Source organism: Budorcas taxicolor, chromosome 13 (assembly GCF_023091745.1).
Source record: "Budorcas taxicolor isolate Tak-1 chromosome 13, Takin1.1, whole genome shotgun sequence".
Taxonomy (NCBI): Eukaryota; Metazoa; Chordata; class Mammalia; order Artiodactyla; family Bovidae; genus Budorcas; species Budorcas taxicolor.
In genome coordinates, this window is record NC_068922.1 from 62821496 (window position 1) to 62847282 (window position 25787).

General features: G+C 46.4%; 1 protein-coding gene across 2 annotated transcripts in view; it reads right to left on the minus strand.

Moving 5' to 3' along the window:
• Nucleotides 1-7747, minus strand: part of SNTA1 (syntrophin alpha 1) — a 29871-nt gene extending 22124 nt beyond the window's left edge. The window contains exons 1-2 of one of the 2 annotated variants that reach the window (XM_052650879.1): nt 7276-7747; nt 3956-4141 (exon numbers count right to left, since the gene is read on the minus strand). In XM_052650879.1, coding sequence (XP_052506839.1) covers nt 3956-4141; nt 7276-7747 — 658 coding nt within the window. The remainder of the gene's footprint in view (nt 1-3955; nt 4142-7275) is intronic. The other variant, XM_052650880.1, reaches the window with a different exon arrangement.
• Nucleotides 7748-25787: the final 18040 nt, after the last annotated feature.

The following is a 25787-nucleotide window of genomic DNA, read 5'->3' on the forward strand; positions in this document are numbered from 1 at the left end:
CCCTCATCCAGGGGATCTTCCCGACCCAAGGATCAAAGCCTCAACCTCCTGAGGCTTCTGCAGGTGGTTTCTTTAATGCTGAGCCAGTTGGGAAGCCCCACAGCTTGAGACTCTTCTTTTATCCAAGCCTGCTTAGGTCAAACCATCATGATCTCCCTTCTGCTCATGGCCCCAGCCTCCTTGCTGCCATTCTTTTTTCTTTTAATAGTTATTTATTTATTTGGCTGCCTCGGATCTTAGCTGGGGCGCACTGAATCTTCACCACATCATGAGGGATCTTTCATTTCGGTGCGCGGACTCTTGTCGTTGCAGCACGCAAGCTCAGCAGTTGCCGCACACATGTTGAGTTGCTCCGGGTTTGTGGGATCTTAATTCCCTGACCAGGGATTGAACCCACATCCCCTGCATTGGAAGGTGGATTTTTTTTTTTTTTTTTTGGAAGGTGGATTTTTAACCACTGGACTGCCAGGGAAGTTCCCTCCTTGCTGCCATTCTGCATCTATTATTGCCTCCTTCCAAATCAGGTTGATGCTGTAAAGTCCAAAGCTGACCGTGTGAGCCCCTGCTGAAAAACCCTTGAAATAGCTCTGTTTCCATCCAAATTCCTTTATTCTGGCACTCAAGGCCCTGCAGCATCTGTCAAGTTGAATAGCCTCCTCTTTCTCCACCCGCTTCCTCACACCTAAGCTCAGATAAAGCTGAATTACTTCCCAGGCAGTTCCCCAGGCAAGGCAAGTCATTTCACCCTTCCCTTTTGCTCTGACAACTTCCATTCCTGGAATGCCCTTTCTCTACCCCATTCCCACCTCTGCTTATTGTTCCTCAGGTGCCAGCATCCCTCCTCCAGGAAGTCGTTCCTGACCATTTAGAGAGGGGAAACCACTGCTTCCTCCAACTTCTAGGCAGACTCCATCTCAGCACCCATGACAAAATGGTGATCTGGTAGGTTTGCTTAGCTATCTGCTCCATGAGACAGAATCCCCTTGGAACCACTGAGTAGAGCAGTATAAAGGGAGGAGAAGAGAAAGAGAAAGCAGGAGGGCGCTTTCATCCAACAGGGAGGAAAAATACACGAAGATTATAAACAACTTTATGCCAAGAAATTTGGCAGCTTAAATGAAATAGACAAATTCCTTGTAAGACGCAAACTACCAAAACACATTCAAGGAAAACACAGATCATCTAAATTGTCTTATTAAGGACATTAAAATCGTGACTTCCCTGGCGATCCAGTGGTTAGGACTCTGCACTTCCACTGCAGGGGGCCTGGGTTTGATCCCTGGTCAGGGAACTAAGATCTCATATGTTGCAAAGTGTGGCAAATAAAAAAAAAACTTTTCTATAAGGGTAACTTCCCTGGAGACTGTTGCTGCTGCTGCTGCTAAGTCACTTCAGTTGTGTCCGACTCTTCTCGACCCCATGGACTGAAGCCTACCAGGCTCCTCCGTCCACGGGATTTTCCAGGCAAGAATACTGGAGTGGGGTGCCATCACCTTCTCCGCTGGAGACTGCTACCAAACATTTAAGCAGGAAATAATACCAATTCTATGTAAATGTGATGGGACAGGAGAGGAGTTACTAACAGAAAAAAGTGAAAATATTAATCTGACTCTTTGCAACCCCATGGACTGTAGCCTGCCAGGCTCCTTTGTCCGTGGAATTCTCCAGGCAAGAAAACAGGAATGGGTAGCCACCCCCTTCTCCACCCTACTATGTGCCAAATCCTATGCTGGGCAAAAGGCAGGCCAGGCTCCACCCAGCAGCCTGCAACAGGGCTTGCCAAGGAAAGATCTTGCTCAAAGAAAAGTTTTAGAGAACACAAGTGCCAGAGACCCTCAGTCTTGGGATGGTATGTATACCATATCTCTTCCCTTCTCTATCTGCACTAAACATTGCAAATTAATTCCAGTTCCTTTCTGCTGAGTTCAGATAAGACCTCCCAATGTTTCCAAATACGGAACTCCCAGGAGCCACCAAGGAAACTGACACTCAGAATGAAAGCTGTTGGATATCTCTGATCTAGCTTAACCCCAGCAGATATGAGATCTGAGGCCCAGAGAAGATGTGGGTCTTGCTCAAGGCCAGATTAATTTCAGAGCAGACAGGATTGTAGATGCTGATTTTTAAATGGCTTGTGTGGAATCAGTTCCGTCGCTCAGTCGTGTCCAACTCTTTGCGACCCCATGGACTGCAGCACACCAGGCTTCCCTGTCCATCACCAACTCCCGGAGCTTGCTCAAATTCATGTCCATCAAGCCGGTGATGCATCCAACCACCTCATCCTCTGTTGTCCCATTTTTAGACAGTGTTCATATGTTGTCCCCCCATTCAATAGTGGGCTCTTTTAGGCAGGCCCTGGGTCCAGTTTACCTTCTACCCCAATGCTCTGCACATCGGGTACATAGTAGGTCTCTGGAAAGGCATCTTGGCTTTAATGAGGAAGGAATGGAGTGAATGAGGTAGACAGAGGCTTGGGTATTAGCCCCAATACCAGGAAATGCTTCAAATGTCTAACACTCAAAGATACTATCTTCTCAGAATGATCCACACTAAGAACCCAGAAAGAGACGTTCTCTACCTAAAGATGAGGAGGGGAGGGAGACCTCAGTGTGGATTAGAGACATGTCTACAGTAGAAATTTTACCATCTATGAACTAAATTTTCAAACACCAGAGACTAAAAGAGCTTTTCAAGTCAACCGAAATATGACATTTTGATGAATTTCAACTATTTCAAACTGCATTGCTGGCTATAAATATCAAAGTGATGAGGCATGTGGAAAGAAAATCTCCTATATCCATCTCCTTTATGTGTGATCTCGTTATTTAACTTTGCTGTTAAAATATGATTGATATCCTTAAGCTTTCAGGGATCAATCCCGCAGAGTCAGCTTTAAGTGTATATTTAAAAATGCAACAGCAGCATTTGAATAGACACACAATACATTTAAATAAATAATAAAATGTAAAAATAAAATAAAACGAAATGAGAGAGAATCGAGGTCAGGGCCACAAGAATGCCAAAGATCACCCAGGCATCCAGAGCCTGTTGGTTTCTGTTGCCTCTTGGAGACATCTTTGGCAACCTATCAGGACCTGGGCCTGGGGCTCAGTGCAGCAGCTTCGCTGGCCGTGGCATTCTCCATCACCCCCGCCACCTCCCTGTGCCTGTTCTGGGCCAGGAGCCAAAGACACATTCCTTGGGCCCCCATGGTTTCCGGAACTGACAGAGTAGAATTTGACGAATGGGCTGAGCAAAGCAGAAACCTTCTGACAGAGATGGCAAAAGGCAGAAGCGGCACCACCCCAGCAAGAGACTATAACAAGTGACAGGAAACTGAGGCCGGGAGGAAGCAAAGGTCTCGCCTAAGACCACACAGTGAGGGGAGAGGGGCAGGGAGCCACCAAGTTTCCCTCCCCTCCAAAACATATTCCTCTTGGATCCTAGCTAGAAGTAGCCAATGTCCTGCTGCATAAAGGCCAAGTACCCTCCCAAGGCAGGATGGGTCGCAGGGTTCTAGGGCCCCTGGGTGATAGGAGGATTCAGAGTTGAGAGCTCCCCTGGTTTCTCAGGCAAGATTCCAAGTCTCCTGTTCCCCAGTCCCCACCCATTTCTTCCCCTGTGTCACTCACCGAGTGGCAGTTCCTACCATGGACCTTTCATCCTAGTCCCACGACCCAGCAAGGCAGAAGTTATATCCCTGCCCTACCAATGAGAAAACTAAGGCTCAGGGAAATGAAGTGACTCATCCAAGGTCAAACAGCTAGGGAGTGGGAGAGAGGAAATGAAGTCCAGATCTGTCTGGCTCTGAGGCGGCTCTCTCTCCACCACACCAATGTCTCAAGGCAGGTCTCCAAGTTCTGTTTCTATTTTCAACCCTGCCCACCTCCCAGACTCCACTGGCCTGGGGGGTTGTAGGGAAAAACTGAACACCCCTGGGGTCCCCAGTGCTTACCCTCCAGCACCACCTCTTTGCCTGTCTTCTTCAGGACTTGCACCGCCTCGTCATGGGTGGCAGAGGAAAGGTCCTCCCCATTCACGGACAGGATGGCATCTCCCACAAAGAGGGCCTCCGTCTGGTCAGCTGCCAGGCCCTTGAAGATCTTGGAGATGAGAATAGGCATCTTGTTCTCTCGGCCCCCTGGACAAGCACAGAAAGAGGAAGTAATTGAGGCAGACATTCCAACACTTGCGAGTCACAACACGGCAAAATTATTTCTGAAGGTCTCCCACTGTGTCCAGCCCAGTACTGGGAAAGCAGCAGTGTGGGGCAAAGAGAATCTCAGAAAAGAGCCTTAGAAGTTTGGGGCACTAATAATACCTAAAAGGCATTTTCTAAATTTATAATGTTATAATGGATCTTTTGGTTAAGTGCTTTGGGTGGTCACCAGTGTTGGAAGAACTTACAAGATGCTTCAATAACTTCTTATTTTTTAAGTGAGTTTCCCATAATGGGGGAACTCACTGATAACCTCTAATTGAGAATAAAGATAGAAGTCAGTTACTGCTATGGCCACAAAGCTGAAAGCTTCACAACCTAGGTCTCAGGCTAGAAACCAGGGCTTTAAAGTCTAGAAATTTCAAAAGCCTATCTGAATTGCATCTCTGATGCAAAAAGACAAAAAAATCAAATATTAATACATTTTACCATATTGCTTTATTTATAAACTCTTGAATGTCCTTTAAAAATAATAAACATTGATAACAGTTCACATTAGTTCCACATACCAAGTGCCAAGCACCGTGTTAAATGCTTTCAATCTTGTCTCATTGCATCTTCACAATACCCAATCACACAGGCATGTTCAGATTCCTATTGGGAAGGTTGAAGTGTGGAGACAAATCCGTTGTCCAAGGTCACCCAGCTAATTAGTAGCAAAGACAATATCTGAACCTAGGTCTCCTGGTTCCAGAACCAACACTCTTAACCCTCTGGTAGGCTGCAAGTCAGGCCCTCAGATACCACACTATTGTTCCATCCTCAAAGATGAGGAACAAGTGGCCCAGGGAGAGGAGGTCATAATTTCAAGGTCACTCAACAGACTGGTAGCAGAAGTCGGACTGGAATGCCTCTCTGGACCCCCACATAGGCCCAGCAGTTTGCCCACTGCAGTGCACAGAGCTCGAAGCCTAGGAAAGGAAGGAGCTTCTATTTAAATTGAGTTGGCCAAAGTGTTCGTTTGAGTTTTTCTGTAAGATGATATGGAACACCCCAAATGAACTTTTTGGCCAACCCAGTATCTCTCTGCCCTCTTCCACCTTGGCAGACTGAGTATTTTGGACACCTATTTTCATAGAAACATCCCAATTCTATCATTACTTATCATTACTCTCATTATATAGTTGAGGAAACTCAGGTCCAGAAACTAGGGACTTCAAGTCAGTTTGAATCCATGGCCATTCCTCGATGCCTTGGGCTGGGCTGGACCCTAAAGGAAAGATCAACACAGCAACAGGAATCCAGTCTCCATACAAAAAGAATTGAATGGAGCTGGCATTCCCCCTGACACCTCCTAAAAGTCCCTTTACCCCCACCTGGGAGTAAAGCTAGGGAATAACTTTATGTGACCTTGAAAAGTCCTCTTCCTCTCCAAGACTCAGTCTATCTGCAAAAGGAATGCTATATGAACATTAAGTTCCTTCCTGCTTTAACACAGAGTGTACAATTTCTGCCTTGATCTGTTGCCCTAACCCATGCTGGTGTTGAGGGCAAAACAGGTGTCCACTCCCTGGCTTTCTCATTACCCCCCTTTTAGATCCCTTTGGTTGGTTGCATGGAAGTTTGGAGTTTTTCTAAACTTTCCTCCATCTTTGAGGATGGAGCAATAGCGTGGTATCTGAGGGCCTGACTTGCAGCCTACCAGAGGGTTAAGAGTGTTGGTTCTGGAACCAGGAGACCTAGGTTCAGATACTGTCTTTCCTTTTCCTGGGGAAAAATCAACTTCTCTGAACACTCTTTAGTGGCTGGATAATTGAGGTTCAAATGCCAGCTCTGTCACTCACCGACTGTGTGATCCTAGGAAAATCATTTTACTTTTCCAAGTTTCAGTTTCCTCACCTGCTAAATGAAGATTATACTTCCTATCTTTTAGTACTTCTTGTCAGGATGAAGTGGATCCTGAGCCTAGAGTACTGGGCATAGCACTCGGCACACAATGGTACCCAAGTCACCACCATCCCCACCCCCTCAGGAAGGAATGGTGAATGCAGCGGCTGGGATGTGCAGACTTTTCAGCACCAGGTTACTAACTTTGGGAGTCTTTCTTGACCTTCATTTTTCCTCTCATCTAACAGCAGTAACTATCTAGGCACCTATGTGTTGGCAGACTGAGTATTTTGGACACCTATTTTCGTAGAAACATCCCAATTCTATCATTACTCTCATTACATAGTTGAGGAAACTCAGGTCCAGAGATGGAAAAGGGCTTCCCAGGTGGCAATAGCGGTAAAGAACCCGCTTGCCAACGCAGCAGACATGAGAGATATGGGTTTTATCCCTGGGTCGGGAAGATCCCCTGCAGGAGGAAATGGCAACCCAGTATCTTTGCCTGGAGAATCCCAAGGACAGAGGAGCCTACCAAGCTACAGTCCATGGGATCTTACCACACAAGTTCACACAGGTGATTCTGGACTTCAGTCTGGGTTACACCTTAAAGAAAGCTGTCAGTACTGGGGACTGAAAGCCCATCTCAGTGCTGTGATGGTGGACACTTAAGACTCTTCACCTATACATACAGGTTTCCTAGGCGCTCAGATTTCCAGGTCCTTTGCGACCCCCTGTCTGTGAGCCCAGCCCAGTTGGCACCTCCACCTAGTCGCCATCCCAGCAACGCTTCCCACTCCAGACCTTGCCCCTCCTGCCCTTCTACTTTGACTATCTCTTGAAGACTTCCTCCTCCTTTGCCTAGTAGCACCCCAGGCCTCAGTCTCCCTTCTCTATCCTTTGCTCTACTGGGGTCCCTCTTGTCCTTGATACCTATGCAACTCCTGAAAGGCAATCAGTCTCAGACCTCTTTGCCTCAGCACACAACTCCCCACCCACTTGTCCTTGGCGTGCCCCCAAAGCCGTCCACACCTGTGCCCTCTGAATGAGACCTCAAAGCCCTCTCCGACCTTGGTGCTCTGGTGCCCTCGGTTCTGTCCTCCCAGAAGCCGTCACCCCGGACAGAAGTCCACCAACTCCACGTCCTCAATACGCTGCCAGCCCCCGCGATCCCTGCGCCTTAGCGGTCCCACAGACACCAAGACCCGTGCCCTCGGTGCCCCCGCGCCCACCTTTGATGCTGATACCCAGCCCGCCGGCGTCGGCCTTGCGCACCGTCACGCGGCGCGGCTGGAGCAGCAGCGCCTCCGGCAGCGGCGGGGACGCGGCGCCCGGTTCGGCGGCGCCGTTGAGCTGCGCGGGCTCCGGCTCCCGCTGGGCACCGGGCTCAGGTCCGGGCTCGCCGTCGGCGGGGCTCACGGTCAGCGCGTCCTCCTCTAGACTGAGCAGCACCCGCTGCCACCGCTCGCCACCAGCCCCCGAGCCTGCCCCGGCGCGCAGTTCCAGCAGTCCGGTGCGCGGGGCGCGCCTGCCTGACGCCATCTTCGCCTCCGAGCCCCCGGGCCGCCGCGCTCGCCCTGCCCCCGCAGTGCCCGGCCCGCTCCGACCCAGCGCCCAGAGCTGAGGGCTGCGGGGGCCCAGCTGGGCCAGCCGCCACCCTACCCCAGGCCGCTGGGGGTGGAGCCTCTGTGGGCGGGGCTGCATGTGGGTGTGGCTAACAGCGAGGGGCGTGGTCACCGGCAAGCCAGAAGGGGCTGTGGCGGGTTCCAAGAGCCAGAGGATATACTGTGAGACTACATTACTTTGCCCACAAAGGTCCATATAGTCAAAACTATGGTTTTTCCAGTGATCACGTACAGATTTGAGAGTTGGACCATAAAGAAGGCTGAGCGCCGAAGAATTGATGCTTTCGAACTGTGGTGCTGGAGAAGACTCTTGACAGTCCCTTAAATAGCAAGGAGATCAAACCAGTCAGTCCTAAAGGAAATCAACCCTGAATATTCATTGGAAGGACTGATGCTGAAGCTGGAGCTCCAATACTTTGGCCACCCGATGTGAAGACACGGCTCATTAGAAAAGACGCTGATGCTGGGAAAGATTGAGGGCAGGATGAGGGGGGACGACAGATGATGAGATGCTTGGATGGCATTACCGATTCGATGGACATGAGTCTGAGCGAAATCTGGGAGATGGTGATGGACAAGGAAGCCTGGCGTGCTGCAGTCCATGGGGTCACAAAGAGTCGGACACGACTGAGCGACTGACGACAACAACATGGGCATGGGGACATAAGGGTGTCCGGACGGGACCCAAAGTTAAGGCAATGAGAGCGTGAAGTGGGGTGGGCGGGGCCCTGGGGGCCCGGCTTCGTGTCCCGGGCTGGACCCTAAGATCCTGTGCAGGAGACAGCCGGGCGAAGCCGTCGCGGGCCGAGGCCGTAGCTCGCAGCCGTGGGATCACGAGAAAAAGAGACAGAACCGTGGATCGTGGTGCGAGGCTTTGAACTCGGGAGTGGGGCTGCATATGGCAGAGCGCTGGACTGCAGGGACAGGGCTTGAGTTTAAGAGGCAGACATCGAGCTGCAAGGGACTTCGCAGGCGGGCGTACAGTGCAGGAGATTTGCGGGTTTCCGACTGTGGGGCAGGAACTTCGGTCTGTGGGTATGGCTTAGTGTGGGGTGCGGTGTCTAACGCTGACAGGCCCCGCCCTCTGGGATAAGCGCGATGCTGGCTGTTGAGGGATTGGGCAAGGGGTAACACTCCCCACGTCGAAATTGGAAAGGAGTTGAAGAGATTAACCCCCTGTTCTTCACAGTCGAATACAGAAAAGCCTGAATTCCACACTGGACAGAGAAGAACCCAGAACTCCTGGTGTTGGGGAAGAAAGCTGGAAGATAGGGCTTCTGGATCTGGACCTCTGGAGACCTGTTTTTTAACCCTGTTTAGAAACTGTGAGCTCCATATCGACCTTGGTCCTGGCACTACAGTTCTCTAGGCCTCAATTACCTCATCTGTGAAATGGGGGTCCTAATAACCCCTATAACCCTGACGGGGACTGTGTCAGGATTAAATCAGTGGGAAAATATATTTTACTCTGTGAATCTTATGCAATCAATATAATCACTTTGTTTTTTATTGAATCCACTTTTATTTATTTGTTGAATTGGCCAGGCCTAGATCTGAGCATTTTCATGTGTTTTCTTAGCTTTACAGTAGCCTCGTGAAGTAGCTACAGTTAAGAATACTCCCGTTATACCGAAAGGAAAATTTTGATTCAGAAGATCTAATTGGCTCAGTTCACACATTTGTGAGTAGGGCAGAGCTGGGATTCAAACCTAGTCTTGTCTCACACCAGTGCCTGGGCACTGACCCTGGGCACTAGACAGATGAGGTGTGATCATTACCAGAAAAAACACACTACCTCACAGACCTCAACCAGCCCTCATATCTACTCTGTTTCCATCTTCCACTCCAACCTGGGATGCTGTTGGACAATAAATAGGGCCACATCAGTGTATAGATTCCCTGCAAGTAGAATCTTCCACATAAAATACTATCAAGGGGAAGGAAAAAAAAGCTCACAAGAAAACAGGTACAGTGGTACAGAGGAGCCTGTTTTCAGGGCAGGAATAGAGACCCAGACAGAGAGAAGAGACGTGAGGACACAAGGTGTGAGGGGAAGGAGGGGGTGAGCTGAACTGGGAGTGCAGCATTGACATACATACACTACCATGTATAAAACAGAGAGCTCGAAGGAAGCAGCTGTACAGCCAGGGAGCTCAGCTCGGGGCTCTGTGATGACCTACAGGGGTGGGATGGGGGAGGGAAGGGAGGTTCAAGAGGAAGAGGAGATATATATATATGTACACATATCACTGGTTCACTTTATTGCACAGCAGAAACTAACACAACATTGTAAAGCAATTATGTGATTACTCCAATAAAGAAAGAAAGAAAACAGGTACATATACAAATTGTCCTCATCAAACATCTATTTGCGAATAACTAGGGAGAAGGCAATGGCACCTCACTCCAGTATTTTTGCCTGGAAAATCCCATGGATGGAGGAGCCTGGTGGGCTGCAGTCCATGGGGTCGCTGAGGGTCAGACACGATTGAGCGACTTCAATTTCACTTTCACTTTTCACTTTCACGCACTGGAGAAGGAAATGGCAACCAACTCCAGTGTTATTGCCTGGAGAATCCCAGGGACGGGGGAGCCTGGGGGCTGCTGTCTATGGGGTCGCATAGAGTCGGACATGACTGAAGTGACTTAGCAGCAGCAGCAGCAGGGATGAACCCAAGTATCCAACAATAGGGGAGTGGCTCTATACCACTGAAAACCTACTAAGGCTACATGCATAATGCAGATGTATTATTTGCGCATGTACATATAAAAATAGGTGTCATTTGTTCAGTTTGCTACACATAGGTACATGAGCTGGCTGATCAATATACATTGTCATTTAAACTTCACATGAATTCTGCTCAGTCTGTATATTATCCCCATTTTATAGGTGAGGAAATTGAGGCACAGCGCTAGTAAGAACAGTTCTCTATGCAAACCTTGGGTCTGTCTGGCTTCCAAGCTTATATCCCCCTTACTCCTTTCTGCAACCCACATAGCACCAAAGGATGATTTCACAGTTCATTCGCTCAATCAGTAATGCCTATTGACTATCCACTCTATGCCAGATGCAGTGGTCATTGTATAAATAAGTAGTTGTAAACAAGTTAGCCAGTGTCTCACCTCGCAGGACGTACAGTCCACTGTGTGGAGGGGAGGATCTCATGGTGCTTAAGAGCAGGAGCTTTGGATTCTGACTTTCTGTGTTCAAATCCCTACTGTGCCTTTTCTTCCTATCTTTATTGAGATATAATTGACATATAACACTGTGCCACTTTCCAGCTCTGTGGTCCTGAGTGACTTTTTTAACATATAAGCTTCCATTTCATAATCTATGACATAGGAATATTAAAATTACCTTGGATTATTATGAGGAATACATAAAATAATATGAGACGTGAGGACACAATAAACCACTTAATAGTTGCTGTACTACATAATTAGCATTCAAAAATATGAGTTATCAAACTTCCCTGGTGGTCCTGTAGTAAAGACTCCATGCTCCCACAGCAGGGAACACAAGTTCAATCCTTGATGATGGAACTAAGATCCCACATTCCTCCAGGGGCAGCCAAAAAAAACCAAAAAACAAACAAACAAAAAAGTGAGTCATAATAATCTTAGAAAACAGGTATCAGTCAAATAGCTTTAATTTAGAGTGATAAGTATCAAAACACCATAGACACAAGTAAAACAAAGAAAACCTAGGGTCTGACAAATACCCGATACTTGATAAATATTGGATAAAACCCAAATGAACTTTTTGGCCAACCCAATATATAGAAGAAAGAGACAAAGTGAGAAAGAACTGAAGGAAGAATGAGAGGAAGATAGAAAGAAATGTAACACTATATATACACACATATTCATGATCATGGAACTAAGATCCCACATTCCTATGGAATCATATACATATATATGTGTGTGTGTGTGTGTGTGTGTGTATGCATTGATATTTTTAAAATATGGTTGTGCTTCAAGATTGTAGAAGAACCTGAGAAAACTGAGGCTAAACAATGATAAAAGAGAACAGCATTTTATGTGGCTTTTGAAAGCTTCATTCTGAAGGAGGGGGAGTTGTGGGGGAGGGAAGTGGAATCAGGCAGGAGGCAAGAAACCAGAGGGGAGATGAGATTCCTTTCCCAGGACCAAATCCTAAAGCCAGATCCTTAAAAGTCACCCCACGTACTGCCCTGCTTAAAAAAGACTTAATGAGCCCCAGACAAACTTGGTGAGAAAGAGTTTCTCCCCTCGGGGACTGTTTTCTATGGTTTTAAAGAGAAAGGAGGAAGGAGAGGGGCGATGTGTGTAGAATAAAAGGAGGCTAGCAGAGAAGGAAGAAGAATGTAAAGACAGAGAAAACAGTGGTGTGTGTGCATATATATGCGTGTGTGTATAGATGTGTACGTGTATTTTTTCTGTGTATCTGTGAGAGAGAGAGAGAATGTGTGTGTGTGTGTGTGTGTGTGTGTGTGTGTGTGTGTGTCTCCATGATCACGCAGTATGGGCAATGCCAATCAGCTGTGCCCCCGTCAGTCCACTCGCAGCAGTGGTATAGCTGGAGGAATACACTACCCCTCCACTATGTCCGCAGCTGCCACTCTGCTGTGGCTCAGAAATTGACCTTCCAGACACATACAGGCAGGACTGGCTCCTCACCAAACCCCAGGGCAGAGCTCCCAAGGGAAACCAGTTCACTCCCAAGAGATAAGAGAGAGGGACGGGGAAAGGAAGGAGAGAGGAGCAGATCAGTTCACCAGTCTCGAATTCCCATAGAAGGCCCTGCAGGCTCAGGCTTTTGGACCAAGAACCTCAGGCCCTCATCCAGACAAGGAGGCCTCTGTGCTTCAGCTCCTCGGCAAATAGCAGAGATTCCTACACTCCTGGCCTCCCAGACCCAGTGAAGGCTGTAATAACGAGAGTTTACATGACCAGCATGCTTTCTGTGGATCATCTCATTTAACCTTCAAGAAAATCATAGGTCCTGTTATTATCCCCACTAGGCAGATGAGGAAACTGAGGTTCAGCGACAGAAAGTACTAAGCCCAGCAAATCTGGCACCAGAGCTCGCTGTGACACCATACTGCACCCAGGGAGATATTTGGATCTCTGGAATCCAAAGAGGGTGGGAGGTTTCCAAAATCTAAAACTGTGGTATCCTGTGGGATAGAAATCAAACCAAGTGCTGCCCTTACACACCACATCTTAATCTTCTTGCACCTTGTGAGGCAGGCACTGTCATCTCCATTCTACAGGTCAAGGCTCAGAGACAGAGAGCAGTTTGTCCAAGATTATACAGCTAATAAATGAGAGAGCCTGGATAGGAACCAAGTTATTTCTAATTCCAAAGTTTTAGCTATTTCTGGGCTACCCTAAGATCCAAGTTAAAATCAGACTCTCAGAATGTTTGGGGAATTCAAATTGTAGGCTTGTGGAATTTAGAATAAAGAAATGTTAGCATCCAAAAATCTTGATGTGGGGCTTCCCTGGTAGTTCAATGGCTAAGATTCTGGCTCCCAATCAGTTCATTTATTCACTCATTCAAAAATATTAAGTCTCTACTCTGAGCCAGGCACTGGCTTTTGAATTTATTCACTCAAAAAATATTTATTAAATTTCAGTCTGAGCCAATGAGGTGCTGGTCATATAGTCCTGCCATAATGGAATCTACAGTCTAGTGGGGGAATCTTTATTAAGCAAACATGCGTGCCTGCTAAGTCACTTCGGTTGTGTCTGACTGTTTGCGACCCCATAGACTGTAGCCCACCAAGCTTCTCTGTCCATGGGGATTCTCCAGGCAAGAATACTGGAGAGGATTGCCATGCCCTCCTCGAGGGGATCTTCTAGACGCAGCAGTCAAACCTGGGTTTCTTAAGTCTCCTGCATTGGCAGGCAGGTTCTTAACCACTAGCGCCACCTGGGAAGCCCTTATTAAGCAAGAAAACAAGTCAAATAACTTCCAAAACTGATGGGTGCCTGAAAAGAATTAACAGGGCACAATAATGGAAAACAGCAAGGAGGACCTATTGGAAAGTGGTCAAGGGAAGAGGTATATTCAAACTAAGATGTAAAAGTTAACAAGGAGCAAATAATGCTGAGAGGAAACAGCCTGTGCAAAGGCCCTGAGGTATGAGAGACCTTGGCTTCTTTGGGTGGTTGTAGTTTAATGGCCAAGGGAGAAAGTGCAGAGAGGTCACGGGAGCCAGATACTACAGATCTCATGAGGCAAGGAAGGCATCCAGAGTTATTCCAAGCTGTCACTGGAGGGTTTTAGTAGAGAACTAACATGGTTTGTTTTATGGAGTTACCCTTTATTTTCATTAAGTACTTGAAATATTTAGGGAGGGACTTCCCTAGTGGTCCAGTGGTTAAGAATCTGCCTTCCAATGCAGGGGACCCAGGTTTGATCCCTGCTGGGGGAACTAAGATTTCACATGTAGCTGCTAAGCCCGCACGCTACAACTACTGAGCCCCTGACAGGTGGCTCAGTGAAGAGGGCTTCATCTTTTGGGGGGATTTTCTGTAGAGGAGGACTTTCTATTGACCACCAAGGAATTCCCCTAAATATTTTAATTTTTTATAAATGTGTCTGTATATATTTTAGTTTGGTTGATGGGCTTTTTGTTGCTGTGCTCAGGGACTTCTCTTGTTGCAGAGTCCAGGCACAATAGAAAATCTTTGAGAATTTCCCTTAGTGAGAGAGAGAGTATGCTAATGGTAAACTCTCTGTTTTCCTTTACCTGAAAATATTTTTATTTTATGCTTTTATTGAAAGAGCCTCATTGAGTAGAAATTCTAGGTTGGCAGATTTTTCCCCCAGCATTAAGGATACTGTCTTCTGGCTTCTACTGAAGCTATTGAGAAGTCAGCTGTCAATCAAATACTTCTTTCTGTAGATAATCCATCTGTGGGGCTTCCTTTCAAAAACCAGCAACCCAAATTGAATCATGAGAAAAACATCAGACAAATCCCTATGGAGAGACATTCTACAAAATAGCTGACCAGTTCTCAAAACTGTCAAGGTCATCAAAAATAAGGAAAGTCTGAGAAATTGTCAAGAGGCAGGGATCAAGACGATCCCCAAGGAAAAGAAATGCAAAAAGGCAAAAATGGTTGTCTGAGGAAGCCTTACAAATAGCTGTGAATAGAAGAGAACTAAAGGCAAAGGAAGAATGGAAAGATACACCCATTTGAATGCAGAGTTCCAAAGAACAGCAAGGAGAGATAAGAAAGCCTTCCTCAGCGATCAATGCAAAGAAATAAAGGGAAATGATAGAATTGGAAAGTCTAGAGATCTCTTCAACAAAATTAGAGATACCAAGGGAATATTTCATGCAAAGATGAGCACAATAAAGGACAGAAATGGTATGGACCTAACAGAAGCAGAAGATATTAAGAAGAGATGGCAAGAACACAAAGAAGAACTATACAAAAAAGATCTTCATGACCCAGATAATCACGATGGTGTGATCATTCACCTAAAGCCAGACATCCTGGAATGTGAAGTCAAGTGGGCCTTAGGAATCATCACCACGAACAAAGCTAGTGGAGGTGATGGAATTCCAGTTGAGCTATTTCAGATCCTCAAAGATAATGCTATGAAAGTGCTGCACTCAATATGCCAGCAAATTTGGAAAACTCAGCAGTGGCCACAGGACTGGAAAAGGTCAGTTTTCATTCCAATCCCAAAGAAAGGCAATGCCAAAGAATGCTCAAACTACCGCACAATTGCACTCATCTCACACGCTAGTCAAGTAATGCTCAAAATTCTCCAAGCCAGGCTTCAACAGTATGTAAATCGTGAACTTCCTGATGTTCAAGCTGGTTTCAGAGAAGTCAGAGGAACCAGAGATCAAATTGCCAACATCCGCTGGATCACGGAAAAAGCAAGAGAGTTCCAGAAAAACATCTACTTCTGCTTTATTGACTATGCCAAAGCCTTTGACTGTGTGGACCACAACAAACCATGGAAAATTCTTCAAGAGATAGGAATACCAGACCACCTGACCTGCCTCTTGAGAAATCTGTATGCAAGCCAGGAAGCAACAGTTAGAACCGAACATGGGACAACAGACTGGTTCCAAATTGGGAAAGGAGTACATCAAGGCTGTATATTATCACCCTGCTTATTAAACTTATATGCAGAGTACATCATGAGAAACCCTGGGCTAGATGAAGCACAAGCTGGACTCAAGATTGCCAGTCAGTCAGTTCAGTTGAGTTGCTCAGTCATGCCGGACTCCTTGCGACCCCCCGTGAATCACAGCACACCAGGCCTCCCTGTCCATCACCAACTCCCGGAGTTTACCCAAACTGACGTCCATCGAGTCAATGATGCCATCCAGCCACCTCATCCTCTGTCATCCCCTTCTCCTCCTGCCTTTAATCTTTCCCATCATCAGGATCTTTTCAAATGAGCCAGTTCTTCCCATCAGGTGGCCAAAGTATTGGCATTTCAGCTTTAGCATCAGTCCTTCCAATGAATATTCAGGAATGATTTTTTTAATCCTTGTTCAGGGAGCGAAGATCATGCCATGAGGCAGGGTCGGAAAAGAAAACAAACAAAAAACAAAAACAAGGGGGCTTCCCTGGTGGCTCGGCGGTAAAGAATCCACCTCCCAACACAGGAGACACGGGCTCGATCCCTGATCCAGATCCCACACACCTCAGAGCAACTAAGCCCACGTGCCACAACTATGGAGCCTATGCTGTAGAGCCCAGGAGCCGCAAGTACCAAGTCACCACACTGAACCTCCTGAAGCCCGTGGGCCTTGGAGACAGTACTCTGAAACCAGAGGAGCCACTGCGATGAAAAGCCCGCACACCGCACATCTCAACTAGAGAAAGCCCAGGCACAGCCAGGATGAGTCAGCAGAGCCAGAAACAAGCAAATAAAATTATTAAAAAATAAAAATCAAGAAAACCTCTAGCCTATGTCAACATCAAACAAAACAGTCAATGTATCCAACAAATATGTGTGAAGGTCAAGGAACTGCACCCTCAGATCACAAGACAGAAAAAGGTAAGACCTATATTTAAAAAAAAATTAAGAGGTTGTTTAACAAAATAATTCCAGGGACTTCCCTGGTGGTCCAGTGGTTGGTTAAGAGCATGCCTGCCAACGCAGGGAATATGGGTTCGATCCCTCTAGGAAGATCCCACATGCCGAGGGACGACTAAGCCTGTGCACCACAGCTACTGAGCCCACAAGCTGCAAGTGCTGAGGCCCATGCACCCTAGAGTCCGTGCTCTGCAACAAGAAAAGCCACTGCGGTGAGACGCCCACGCACCACAGCAAGAGAGTAGCCTGTGCTTGCTGCAAAGAGAGAAAGCCCACTGGCAACCACGAAGACCAAGTGCAGCCAAAAGTAAATTAAGTAAATAAATATTAAAAAATAATAACAATCTCAATTTTAGAGTTAGTCCGTTCCTTAAATGTTATGAAGCATTGTTATCATATGATCCAGCAAGCCTATTCCTAGGTATATGCCCGAGAGACGTGAAACCAACTGATGAGTGGATAACAATGCGATAAAAGAAGAACAAGGTACTGATACAGGCTACAACAAGAAAGAACCTCAAAACCATTGTACTAACTGAAAGTCTCTCAGTTGTGTCCGACTCTTTGCGACCCCATGGACTATACAGTCCATGAAATTCTCCAGGCCGGAATACTGGAGTGGGTAGCCTTTCCCTTCTCCAGGGGATCTTCCCAACCCAGGGATCAAACCCAGGTCTTCCACATTGCAGGTGGTTTCTTTACAAGCTGAGTCATAAGGGAAGCCCAAGAATACTGGAGTGAGTAGCCTATTCCTTCTCCAGGGCATCTGCCTGACCCAGGAATCAAATCAAAGACCCTGCATTGCAAGGTCTCCTGCAATGCAGGCAGATTCTTTACCAAGTGAGCTATCAGGGAAACCCAAGTGAAAGAGGCCAGTCACAAAAGACCACATCCTGAATGATTCCATTTATGTGGAAGAAATAGGCAAATCTATATCACTAGGCAAATTTTTAGAGACTGAGAATAGATGGGCAGCTGCCTAGGCTCGGATTGGGAGAATGAAGAGAGTCTATCAAGGGGTGAAACAGTTCTTTCTTTCTTTAACTGGGGTATAGTTGCTTTACAATGTTGTGTTAGTTTCTGCTGTGCAATGAAGTGAATCAGCTATATGTACACATGTATCCCCTCCCTCTTGGACCTCTCCCCCTCCCCACCCCCGCCCAATCCCGCCCATCTCAGTCACCGCAGAGCACTGAACTGAGACCTCTGTGCTATACAGCAGCTTCCCACTAGCTATCCTGCACACGGCAGTGCAGACATCAATTCAATCTCCCAGTTCATCCCACCCACGCCCCATCCTTGTGTCCAGGTCCGTCCGCTAGTCTGTGTCTCCATTCCTGCTCTGCAAATGGGGTCTTCTGTACTATATTAGTAGATTCCTCGTATAATCCACATATAATGTGTTAATATACAGTATCTGTTTTTCTCTTTCTGACTTACCTCACTTGGTATGACAGACTCTAGGTCCATCCATGTCTCTACAAATGATCCAGCTTCATTCCTTTTTATAGCTAAGTAACACTTTAGGTGATAAAAATGTAATGAAAATCCATTTAGAGTATGGTGATAGTCACATAACTCTGTAAATATAATAAAAGTGGTTGAGTTATACATGAGTGAACTTTATGGTAGATGAATTGTATCTTGGGCTTCCCAGGTGGTGCTAGTGGTAAAGAACCCACCTGCCAATGCAGGAGATGTATGAGACATAGATTTGATCCCTGGGTCGGGAAAATCCCCCGGAGAAGGGCATGGCAATCCATTCCTATATTCTTGCCTGGAGAATCTCATGGACAGAGGAGCTTGGCGGGCTACAGTCCATGGGGTCCCAAAGAGTTGGACATGACTGAAGTGACTTAGCATGCATGCAAATTGTGTCTCAGTCAAACTGTGTATCTATATAGTTTCAGTTTAACTACAATTAAAAATTTACAATTTTCAGAACCAAAGATTCTACTGTCATACTTGACTCATGTTCTCCAATATGATAGAAAAGGTCTAAAATGGATGATACAATAACTCTTTCAAAAAATGTCTGAGATTTGCATGTAACAATCCTTCATGAGTTGATTTTCATGAGTTGATTTATTTTCATCATGACTCAGATGTTGCAGAAATACTTGTGTATGAAAATAGTTTTTGCTCTACCCCTTTCATTCTTAGCTGCTCATAGTGCATTTTTAGGTTTTACCCAGCACTTTTAGATTTGTTTGAGCAAAAGAGTTGTTCAGAAAAAAAGAAAGAAATAGAGTTGTTCAGAGTTATCTAATCCACTAAATTGCTGACTGATTCATGCTTTTAAAATAACTCTCTGGCCACCAAATAGAATATGGACATTATTGGGGGGGGGGGGGGTGGATTAGAAACAAGGAGAGTATTTTAGGAGGGAGGCCCTAGAGAGCCTCACTAGCCCTGTTTCCAGAGCCCAGTATGGGTCACTCACAAAGAACACTGTCAATACGCAGGAGACAGGCTGATGTTGGGGGTCATGCGGATTCCACAGCCTAGCACCACATCTGTCAGGTGCCAGCAGAGGGCAGCAGAGAGCCAGGGCAGCAGAGTCCTGGGCAGGCTGGCCATCCAGCTCTGGCACAAGAAAGATGGAAATCTAGAAGAGGGTGGGAAGCAGGCATCTTTGAGATTGCCGCTTCTGAAGCATTTTCTTCTCTTCCGCAGATCAGAATTACAAATTCACTTCACAGATGGTGATAATTATTATTGTAACCGTATTATACCAGTCACCATTTGTTGAACCCAACCCATCTGCACGCTCTCAACCCCCAGTCACAGACCGCACCCGCCTCCCCAGTGGAAGGAGAACCCATTTGGGTGTCAGACTGACTTGGCCTCAACCCTGGCTCTTCCATTAACATCGAATGTGCATGTTAAGTCGCTTCAGTCATGTTCCACTCTTTGCGACCCTATGGACTATAGGCTCCTCTGCCCAGGGGATTCTCCAGGCAACGATACTGGAGAATCTAACTGACCCAGGGATCGAACTCGCATCTCAATGTCTCCTGCATTGGCAGTCGAGCTCTTTACCACTGGTGCCACCTGGGAAGGCCCTGCTAACATCATATGACCTCTAATAGCTTTCTCTTTGAGTCTACTTTCCTTGTCTATAAAATGGAGATAATAAAACAAAAGGTTGGAGGGCTCTGAGAGAATTAAATGGGCCCTGTGTAAGGTACCTCACACATGGGAGAACTCCATAAATTTCAATCCCTTCTTCTGGCTTCTATAGATTGTTTCATTTAGATGAATGTTATTGATGTCACTCAATGGACATTCACTTGGTGCATACTCTGTGCCTAGATCTATCCTAGGTGCTTGGGGACACATGGGTGGATCTCCCAGATTGGCAGAAGCCAGGAAAGCACCCACCAAGACTATCTGGATTAAAAGTCAGGGTTCCAAATACCTGTTGCCTTGCACTAAATTTATGTTGCACCCCTCAGTTTATGTCCTTGGGCAGGTGATCCTGTCTCTCTGAGCCTCAGTTGTATCATCTATACAATAGGGATAGTTGCAGTACCTAGAGGATCAAGGTGACAATTAAGTGTACAATGCACAGCAAATGCACAAAGTAAGTGCTCAGTAAATTTAAAAACAAACAGTGTCAGGAATTTCCTGGTGGTCCAGTGGTCAGGACTCAGTACTTTCCCTTCTGGTGGCCTGGGCTTGATCTCTGGTTGGGGAACCAAGATCCCTCAAGCTGTGGGGAAAGAAGCAAAAACAAAAATTAGAAGTCAGAGTTAGCCTCCCTTAAAGTTGCCTCTCCTCTTACTGCTCACTTTGGCCACCAAACACCTCCTCAGATTTACCAAAGCAGGATGGCAGAAGAGAGGAAGCAAAAAGCCAGCATCTGAAGACTCTTTCTATCACTGACCCACTGTGTGACCTTGCACATTCATTCAGCCTCTCTGTTCTTCAGTTTCCTATCCAAAAATTGGGGTTATAACAGTAGATACCTGTTAGGGTTTTTGTGAGGGTTAAATGAAGATAATACTTAGAAATTCTTAACACAGTGTCAGACAGAGTAAGTGTACATGTTCAGTTGTTAGTATTATTATTATCAATATTATTGTTACTACTACTATCCTACCATGCTATCTTCCACATCCACTCTGGCATCAATTCCTATGGTTCAGCTTCCTCAAAGCCTCTCAAAGCAGTCTCCATCCTCAATTCCTAAGCCTAGCCCTGTCTATCATTTCAGGCCTCTATTAGGGGCTTGTTAAAACACCAATTGCTGAGCCCCATTCAGCCATTAATAAACCCAGAGTTTTGATTCAGTGGGTCTGCCATAGACTCATTTGCATTTTTAGCAAGTTCCCAGATGACAATGATGCTATGGTCCAAGAATTATCCTTGGACAACCTTGACTTCTTCGCTCTTCTCAGCTTCTCTGATTCAGGAGTCTCCCATGCAACCCTTCTCTGGCCGGTGGTCCCAGAACTGGGGTGACTTGGGGGTGGAGATCATTCAATGAGGACCAGAGGTTACAGACTAGGGTATGAAAAGGCTATTGGCCTCTGGTTCCCCCATTTGTTCTTCACCCAGCCCCCTCCCCAACACACACACACATATACACACACACACACAGCTCTTCTCTGCCCCTCCTGAGGAATATGTATACATACAGCTCTTCCTCACCCATTCCAGGAAGAGTCCCAAGCAGTGGAGGGAGCCCCCCTGGGCTCAGAGCTCACCCATCCTTGTGCTGTGTCCAGAATAAACCTTCCTTCCTCTCCACACAGATGTTTCATTCACCCTCCTCTCTGGTCTGAAATTCCCTCAAAAGCACTCACTAGTAATTTTTCCAAATCACAGTAATTACCTCATTACTTTGATATTAATAGACTTCGCTTGGCATCAAGGAGCCAGTTGAAACATGCCCAGACCCTGTGCGGAGAGATGGATTCCTGGAGGCAGGACCGCAGGAGGGCCGGCCTGACTGCAGCCCCGTGCCTCAGCTCTGCTCACCTCCCTCCCCACTGCCTTCTCCCTTCATGCTTTTGCCCACATCAGAGACTATTCTGGAACCACAGACTCCTGAGAAACAGCAGAGGCCAAACCATCCACTCCCCAGAGACCTAGAGTCTCCCAGCAAAATAGTGGTGCATCCAGAGGAAACCCAGGGCTCTTGACCAACCAGGGCAGCCTTGTTCCCTTCCTTCCCTCAGCTACGCCCAAGATCTGACTTGGAGACCCTCTGAAACCCAGCCTGGGGGAGGAGGCAGCAGGGGTGACTCCTAACCTCCTAATAGTAATGAATACTTACTGAATATGGTTCATAAACCCTCCAGATCATAGCTTATTTCATCCTCATAGCCTCCTAGGAGATAACAGTTCTCATTTAACCCATTTTACAGATAAAGAAACTGAGTCACAGCCAAGAAAAAGGTTGTACAATTGTAATTGGGGGCGTCCTTGGGGAGGACTCCAGCACTGAATCAATCACCTACAGATGCTCTGGGATCCTCCTCTCCCCACCCTGAGGCTTTCTTGTCTCTAGCAGCACCTTTACCCTCTTACTCGTTTCCAGGGACAATAGTGAGATTTAGTTCATATGGATTGAGGGCCAACTCTGTACCAGATGCTTTCCTTGCCCTGTCTTCCCTCTCCCTCAGGACTGTTCTCTATGATAAAGATTTATTTAGCCCCATTTTGGATGAGGAATGAGAGTTTAGGTGATCTGCCCAAGGACTCATTCTCAGCAATAGATCTGGATTAATTCAGGTAGGCCTGACTCCCAGGCTTATTCTTGTATCCATGAGACTCTCCTGCAAGCACCCTCCGCTGTAGGCTCCAGCTTTCCCATCTGCAGTAATCAGAGGGACCATCAGTGAGGGCTCCCTGAGGGCCAGGCACTGGCTTGCCACAATCCCTACATGGCCCATTGCACTTGATCTTCTTAGTGTATTTGAATTGGTGACCTGTTATAAAAACAGAGCCATACTCAGTCACTTCTCCCCACCCTCAGATGGATAGTAAGTGGGTTTCCAAGTTCAAGGCTCTCCAGGAACACTGCTTGGGAAACTTCCTCCACAAATAGCACAGTGGGGAGGGACAGTTTCAGCAGAAAAGCTATGCAGGGCAAGGCAGGCCAAGGCTGAGGATGACTGGGCAGCCAGAGACTAGATTAGCCAAGCTGGTCAGGGCCGGGGCGGGAGGCAGGGAGCAGGGGGGCAGTATAGAAGATCCTTTGTCAGATCAGAAGCTACAAGGCTGCCCCATCCCCACCATCTGGCTCCAGCTCCAACCCAGTGATGCATGATGGGGGAAATGGGGGTGGGGTGCTGGGGGCTGCCCACCTGCTCTGCCTCTTGGGATGAACCCAACCCAAGACCTCCCAGGCCCATCTGGCCAACATATCCCCAAGCCCTGACTACCCCTGGGGACTCCTTTCGACAGGCTGGAATTGGCCGGGAGTGTGGCCAGCCTGTCAGGGTCACAGGTCACTGTTAATCTGCTAGAACAAGGGAGGGCAGGCAGGCAGGTGGGCAGGCAGCCAGTGTGGGCAAAGCCCTGGCAGTTCCTGCCTTCTGCTCTGGTGGTCTCGGAGGGAGATTTTCCTCTTCTGGAGTCAGGGAGGTAGGTTAGAAAGAACACAGACTCTAGGAAAGTTGCAAACAGTCATATCTGGCTACCTAGCAATTCCTCTTCTACGTAACGACTCCAGAGAAACTCTCACCCGTATGCTCAAGATGTCATTGCAACACCATGTGTAATAGCTGAACACTGGCAATAACCCAAACACCCATCAATAGGTTCTGGTAAGTCCCCTACATATGAACCTTCAAGTTTCGAACTTTCAAAGATACGAATGTGCATTGCATCAATGTCAGGCGTGAGTGAAACTGCAGTTTGCCCTCTGTCTCCTATTGTTGATGACCCTTCAATTCTAACATCTCCCACCTCCTTTCCATCCTCCAGTCAGTTACTCTTCTTGCCTGCTCACTTGGTGCCAGCCCCTATATGCCAGCTGTTGTTCTGTACTACCGTACTTTACAAGGTACTGTACTGTAAGATTTAAAATGTTTATTTGTGTGTGTGTGTTGGTTTGTTGTGTATTATTTGTGTAAAAAGTACTATAAACCTATTACAGAGTAGTGCTATATAACCAATGGTGTTAGTTGGGTAGCTAGGCTAACTTTGTTGAACTGACAAATTGGACTCATGAATGTGCTTTCTGAAAGCAACTTGTTCTTAGGCAAGAGACTTACTGTATAAGAACCTAGGCCATTTCCTTACTGTTACTCAGTCACTGGGTCTGAGAACTGAGGCCCCCCTATGTCAACAGGACTTGACCATTTGTTCCAGGAAATTCTTGCCCAGAAAGATAAGACTGTAAACCAGTAAGTATCTTTGCTATTTGCCTCAGGAAATTCTTGCTAACCAGTTTGTTTGGGCAAACAGTTTGCTCACCTTGGCAAATACCTCTCTTATCAGACATCAGTTCATTTGTCGAAGTTTCAAGAACCTCTTCTCAGGTGTCCACCAGCTCCAAACTGTTTTGTCACAAACTTTGCGCAATCGTAGCCAGTCTTCTGCTTTAAAAGACTTCTACTTGGGAATTCCCTGGTGGTCCAATGGTTAGGACTCTTTGCTCTCACTCCTGAGGGCTGAGATTCAATCCCTGGTCAGGAAACTAAAATCCCACAAGCTATAAATAACCCTGTAAGTATTCTTCCCTGATCACCCTTTTTTGAGGCACTGCTAAGACTCTCTGGAGATACTGCTCCCCCTTATTGTTGTTTAGTCACTAAGCCATGTTCGGCTCCTTTACAACCCTGTGGACTGTAGCCTGCCAGGCTTGTGGGATTTTCCAGGCAAGAATACTGTGGTGGGTTACCATTTCCTTCTCCAGGAGATCTTCCAACCCAGGGATCGAACCTGAGTCTCCTGCATTGGCAGGCATATTCTTTACTGCGGAGCCTCAAGGGAAACCCACTCTTTGCCCTTGCTGCAACAGATTTCATTAACTCAGCTTTACCTAAGAGCAAAAGATTTTCCTGGTGGTCTTTCTGGAGAAGTTAACAATAGACAAATAAAATGTGGTCTGTTTATATGACAAAATTACTAGAGGTAAAGAAAATGAACTAGAAATGGATGGATCTTGAAAAACATAAGGTGAAAAATTCAAGTTGCAGCAAGATGTGGGGAACAATATGACAAATTACGTAACACTTTTAAAACACACAAATAATATTGTGTCTGATTTTAGGACAACTCATAAAAAGGAGTATATTATAAACAATGCACGGTGCTCATGGAAACCCAAACTCCAGGCATTTATGAAAACCAAACTCCCCTGTGGAGGGCAGGAAGGGCAGTGGGATAGAGGAGTAGAGGAATGCAATGGAGTGGAAGCTCTACTGGTTTATCACTTCTGTAAAAAACAAAAATAAAAAACAATTTGAAAAAACTTGTTTAAAACGGTACTATTTGATTATTTGGGGAAATAGGTACCCATGTGATCTTTTCATTTCCAAAAATTGTTGGGTTTTTTTTAAACTGTCTACTGGTCAAAAGCTTACTCTTTAAAAAAAATTCTAGTAAAATATATAAAACATGAAATTTACCAGTTTAATAATGTTCAAGTGTAGAGGTGTGTGGCTCTTTTTTCCTTTTTTGAGAATAATTGCTTTCCAATGTTGTGTTATTTTCTGCTGTACAATGAAGTGAATCAGTTATATGTATACACATATCCCCTCCCTCTTGGACCTTTCTCCCATTCCCCCCACCCCCCATCCCACCCATCTATATCATCACAGAGCACCAAGCTGAGCTTCCCGTGCTATACAGGGGGTTCCCACTAGTTATCTATTGTACACATGGTAGTGCATGTATGTCAATCCTAATCTCTCAGTATGTCCCGACCTCCCCTTCCCCTGCTGTGTCCACATGTCTGTTCTGTAGTTCTGCTTCTCTATTCTGGTTCATTCACATTGTTATGCAACCAGCACCACTTTCCATCTCCAGAACTTTTTCATCTTTCCAAACTGAAACTCCATACCTGTTAAATAATAACTTCCCGTTCTTCCCTCCCCCA